Below are 4,359 nucleotides of genomic sequence, written 5' to 3'. Positions count from 1 at the left end.
TCTCTCTCTCTCTCGCCTTGACGCTTGCAAGCTCAGCCCTAAAATTTACAATTTGTTTAAAATTCACAAGGATGAAGAGCTAGGAAATAGGAATAAGGCAGCAAGTAGATGGCAGCCTGGCTGCACACCAGTAGTGTGAGCTCATGCATAAGGCGGCATGCAACCACTCGTGGGAGGATGCGTCACGGGCGCCGCGCCGCCTCGCACACTGCACGGTGCCCTCTCACCACCCAGTCCGTCCTGCAGCACTCCTGGCTGCAGTACCGCGTCCCCGTGACGCGCCCGCAGCCGGCACAGCGCCGCAGCTCGGCGCCGTCGCGCGCCGTCTTGCCGCAGACGGCGCATGCGCGGCGCAGCCGCCCGGCGGGTGCCTGCCGGCCGGCCCCTCCCTCTGTTGCTGCAGGCGCTGCGCCTGACGGACTAGCCCGCTGGACCCCTGCGCGCGTCAGCTCGCGCATTGGCTGGCTCCCCTCCTGGCTCGGCTGTTGCGGGCCGGCCCTGGTGCCGCCCAACGCACACAGCGCCTCTGCCGCCTGCTGCGCCACGCGCACCCCCGCGTCTGTCGTGAGGCGCCCGAGCAGCTCCATGCAGAGCCCAGGGTAACGTTCGCGCCCCAACCTGGTGACCCCCAACGCGATTGCCGCATCGTCAGGTGGCTCGCCTGGGGCGCCGGCGACTGCGCCATACGCGCCACTCCTCAGGGCAGATGGCAGCGCCTCTGCCGGCACTAAAGCTGCCGCCAGCAGGGCCAGGCCCTCCATCCCCCGGCAGGCCAGCTCTGCGGACACGCGCCCGCCCGGGGCCGACGCGGTCGCCGACAGCTGCAGCAGGACGCCGGGCTCCTCCGCCAGCTGGCGGCGCCAGGACGGCTGCATGGCCGCCAAGAGGCGCAGCTCGTCGCCCGTTGTGAGCAGCTCGGCCAGGGCCTCCTCGCGGGCGCGGCGCGCCTCGATCTCTTCCGCAGGCGGCCGCTCGACTGCCGACGCCCGCCCCTGCGCCGGCGGCGTGGCGGCGCAAGCAACCGCGTAGAGAGCCATCGCGGTCGTCGCCGTCGGGGAAGCCTCTCTGGCCTCTGGCGGGGTGTCCTGTGCGGCTCCGCCCCCCTGCCCGGCGGCGCGCGGCCCTGCCAGCAGCGCGAGCGAGCGGCGCAGCAGTGGCAGCGCGCCCAGCCGGGCGAGTGCGGACGCCCACGCGGCGCCGCCCGGCGCGGGGCTGAGCGCCACAAAAGCCGAAATCCCACCCAGGAAATCCGCGCGCGACCTGCTGTCTTCCACCTGCATTGCCAGGCAGGCGCGCAGCCCGGCCACCACGGCGGCGGCAGCTGCAGGCGACGCGGCGATGCTAGACGGGCGCCGTGCTTGCATTTCGCAACATGCGATTTTGCTTAGAATGATTGCGGCGTACAGATCAGCTCTGACCAAGGGCGCCCCTCCCGCGCTGGCATTGCAGGCGGCGCCGCCGCCGCCGCCGCCGGAGGCCGCGAGCCGCAGCAGCTCCTTGAGCGTATTGGGTTCACAGCACGCGTCGAGAGCCGGGCCGGCACTCTCGAGGCTGCTCTGAGCCCCCGCAGGCCCGCTGTCGAGCGCCAGGCTGAGCAGCGAGAGGGCCAGGCCAGTGGTGACTTGCCCGGTGCCGTCCACGCACATGCAGGCCGCAAACCCCCTGAGGATACCGGCGTTCGACGCGACCTCGGGCGGCAGGGCGTCCTCATTCCTGTACAAGCTCCACGCCGCCGCGACGGCGGCGGCGCGGTGGGCAAGCGGCTGGTGCTCATGCAGGCGCAGCGCCAGCAGATCTGCAAACAGGGCGTCCAGGCTGCGGGCCTCTACGGCTTCGTGCAGCGGGGCGATTTGGAGCGCTGCCGTTATGAGCCTCAGCAGGTCTGTGCCGATGACGTCGCCGCGGGGGTCCGCAGGAGCCGGGGCCGCTTGGGCGAGCGCGGCGCGAACAAGGGCGCGGAGGAGGCGCGGGCGCGCGGCCGCGGCCACCAGCGCCCGCCCGGCGCCAGGGGGCTTGCCCGTCGTGCGAGCGGGGCAGAGCGCACTGCCCAAGGCGAGCGAAAGCGCAATTAGCCGCAAATCTGAGTCCGTCAGGCCGGGCGCGATGGCGCTTGCGGTGCAGGCGCCGCTGGCAGCCGCCGTGTTGCTGGCGTCAGGGGCGTCGCGCGGCGCCTCGCCCCCGCCGCCTTCACACTCCTCAAGCTCCTCGATTGCCTCAATCAGTTGGCTCACGCAGGCGGGGGTTCTGAGGGACGGCGCCGCATCGCGCTCGAGCTCCGTGACACATATCAAGGCCATGCAGGCGAGCCGATTGGCCAGCCGCCGTGCGCTGCCGCCGCCGCCGCCGCCGCCGCTGGCGGCGGGGCGCAGGACGTGGCTCAGGAGGCGCTTCGCGGAGCTCTTGTCAATGGCCGCTGGGCTTTTGAGGGCGGCGTAGGAGGCGCAGGCGCGCCTGAGGTCATCCAATGAACTCGACACTTGCGCATCCTCGGACACGCCTCTGTCGAGGCAGGCGAAGATGCGCTGCAGGGCTGCCTCCATGACTGCGGATGAGAGTGATATCGAGGTGAAGGGGCGTGTTGACCACATTTAAGCTAAGTGAGGTGAGAAGGGTGCGCTCCCAGACGTAGGACGCCGCCGGCTGGCAGGTCGAGTTGGGGGTGCAATCACCGCTGCGCAGCGGGTGTGGGACGGCTGCGCGCGAACCTGCTCGTCGAGTAAAGCTGAGGCCCACCGTTTGTCCCACGCCCGAAGCCAAGCAGGTGACGCTTCACGCTTGAAACTGATCTCGGGGCAGCCCGAATCACGCACTCGTACGTGACACCAGGAAGTATCTCACAAGAACATGTGATATTTTTCGTTCTGAAACACGCATTTCGTTTGTACTCACACGTGCTGCCAACGTATAGGACTGTCCAACGCACTGCTCAGCGATGTGGCAGTTGTGCCAATGCTCCAACCACCAGCACCAACTACAATGTGATGTACATGGCAGAGAGCATGTCAGAGTCATAAGCCTAATCGCACACAAACACACTGCCAAGCCCCTGCATAGCAGCCTCAGGTCTGTTTGAATTGGTACCGTGTACAGGAGTACAGCAGCTCCGAGCTCAGCTGTGGGCTCGGCGATGCTGCTATCGGCCAGGCTTGGCTGCAAGCTCATCGGGTTCTGCTGCACAACCCCGCACCACACGCAGCTCAGCAGCCTTTCCTAACCCAAGCCACCCCTCTTTTGGTTTATGTTGGATTTGGTTTTTATTGGGTGCAGCGCGGGCGGAGTGCAGCAGGTGCAGGTGACTCATGCACACGACGTTGGGGTTACACACGCGACAAGCTCACGCCCGGCCGCGCAGCAGCCGCAAGGCCAGCTCTTCTTGCTGCTGCAGCGACAGCGCCCCCGCCGGCGCTTTGGCGGCCGCTCCCTTGTCCTCCGCAGCCGGCCCCGCCGCGGGCCCGGACGAGCGCCGCTGCATGCCCCGGTGGGCTGCGTCCGGCCGCGCCACCGCCTGCGCGCGCGCCGGCCCCCGCTCGCCCTCGTCGCCGCTGCCGCCGCCGCTGCTGCTGCCATCTCCTTCGGAGTCGCTGGCGCCGCCCCTGCCGCCCAGCGTCGCCACCGGGGCGCCGCCCTCTCCTTCGGCCTGGCGGGTGGTGCGTGGAAGCATGCATGCATATGTGACCAAGCCAAATACGTGTGTGCGTGCGCGCAGGTTGATGCCTGAAGGCTCTTGTGTAGGTGCGCTGAGTCAGACAAGGGACAGGAGAGGAATCACACACGCCTGCCGGTATGCAAATTCAGAGCGCCGTGTAATGAGTTGCCACAGCCACACATGTGACCCCCTCTCCCAGCGCTTTGAAAGCATCCACCACAACCCCCGCCGCCCACCCCTGCCCCCCCTTGCGCACCTCCTCGCGCGCCCTGCGCCGGGCCTTCTTGTCGGCCCGCATCTCCCGCCGCAGCGCCGCCGCCGTCGCCTTGTCCTGCCTGTCCCTGGACCGCATCAGGGCCGCCACGCGCCTGAAACGAGCATCAGGCGCGTCTGCCACAATGTGCACGCCCTCACCGTCGCTGCCGTCGGTGCCGCTGCCGCCGCCATCGGCAGGCCTGGGGAGGGTGTGGGAAGACGAGAGCGTCAGCGTCAGAGGGGCTTGTTGCCTAATATGGTGAGCTGCAGGCAGTGGCGAGCTGGTTTTCTGCCCAGGTTGCAACCGACACCCGGCCGGGCTGCCCAGTCCAGGGCGCCCGCCCACGCTCCCTCCCCGGCCCCCAGCACGGCCCGCATGCTTGCCGTGTGACGGCCCCGCTGCATCCCCTGCCCTCACCCAACAAAACCAACCAGCCGCCGCGCCCTCCCTCCCCCCC

The 4,359-nt window shown here is 68.8% G+C and overlaps 2 protein-coding genes across 2 annotated transcripts; both read right to left on the bottom strand.

Moving 5' to 3' along the window:
• Positions 1 to 182: 182 nt before the first annotated feature.
• On the bottom strand, positions 183 to 2,540 carry MNEG_14480 (hypothetical protein; the record flags this gene model as incomplete). Its single annotated transcript, XM_014037049.1, has 1 exon — positions 183 to 2,540. One exon carries the CDS (start codon positions 2,538 to 2,540, stop codon positions 183 to 185), a length of 2,358 nt encoding a protein of 785 aa, XP_013892503.1.
• A 794-nt stretch (positions 2,541 to 3,334) lies between these two features.
• MNEG_14479 (hypothetical protein) lies at positions 3,335 to 4,279 on the bottom strand (the record flags this gene model as incomplete). Its single annotated transcript, XM_014037048.1, has 3 exons — positions 3,335 to 3,637; positions 3,903 to 4,101; positions 4,248 to 4,279. The coding sequence occupies 3 exons, from the start codon at positions 4,277 to 4,279 to the stop codon at positions 3,335 to 3,337; spliced, it is 534 nt and encodes a 177-aa protein (XP_013892502.1).
• Between the last annotated feature and the right edge of the window lie 80 nt (positions 4,280 to 4,359).

This window comes from Monoraphidium neglectum, assembly GCF_000611645.1.
Source record: "Monoraphidium neglectum strain SAG 48.87 unplaced genomic scaffold scaffold04519, whole genome shotgun sequence".
NCBI classification, from domain to species: Eukaryota; Viridiplantae; Chlorophyta; class Chlorophyceae; order Sphaeropleales; family Selenastraceae; genus Monoraphidium; species Monoraphidium neglectum.
The sequence above is the reverse complement of the archived record's forward strand: the minus strand, read 5'-3'. Positions and strand labels throughout refer to the sequence as shown.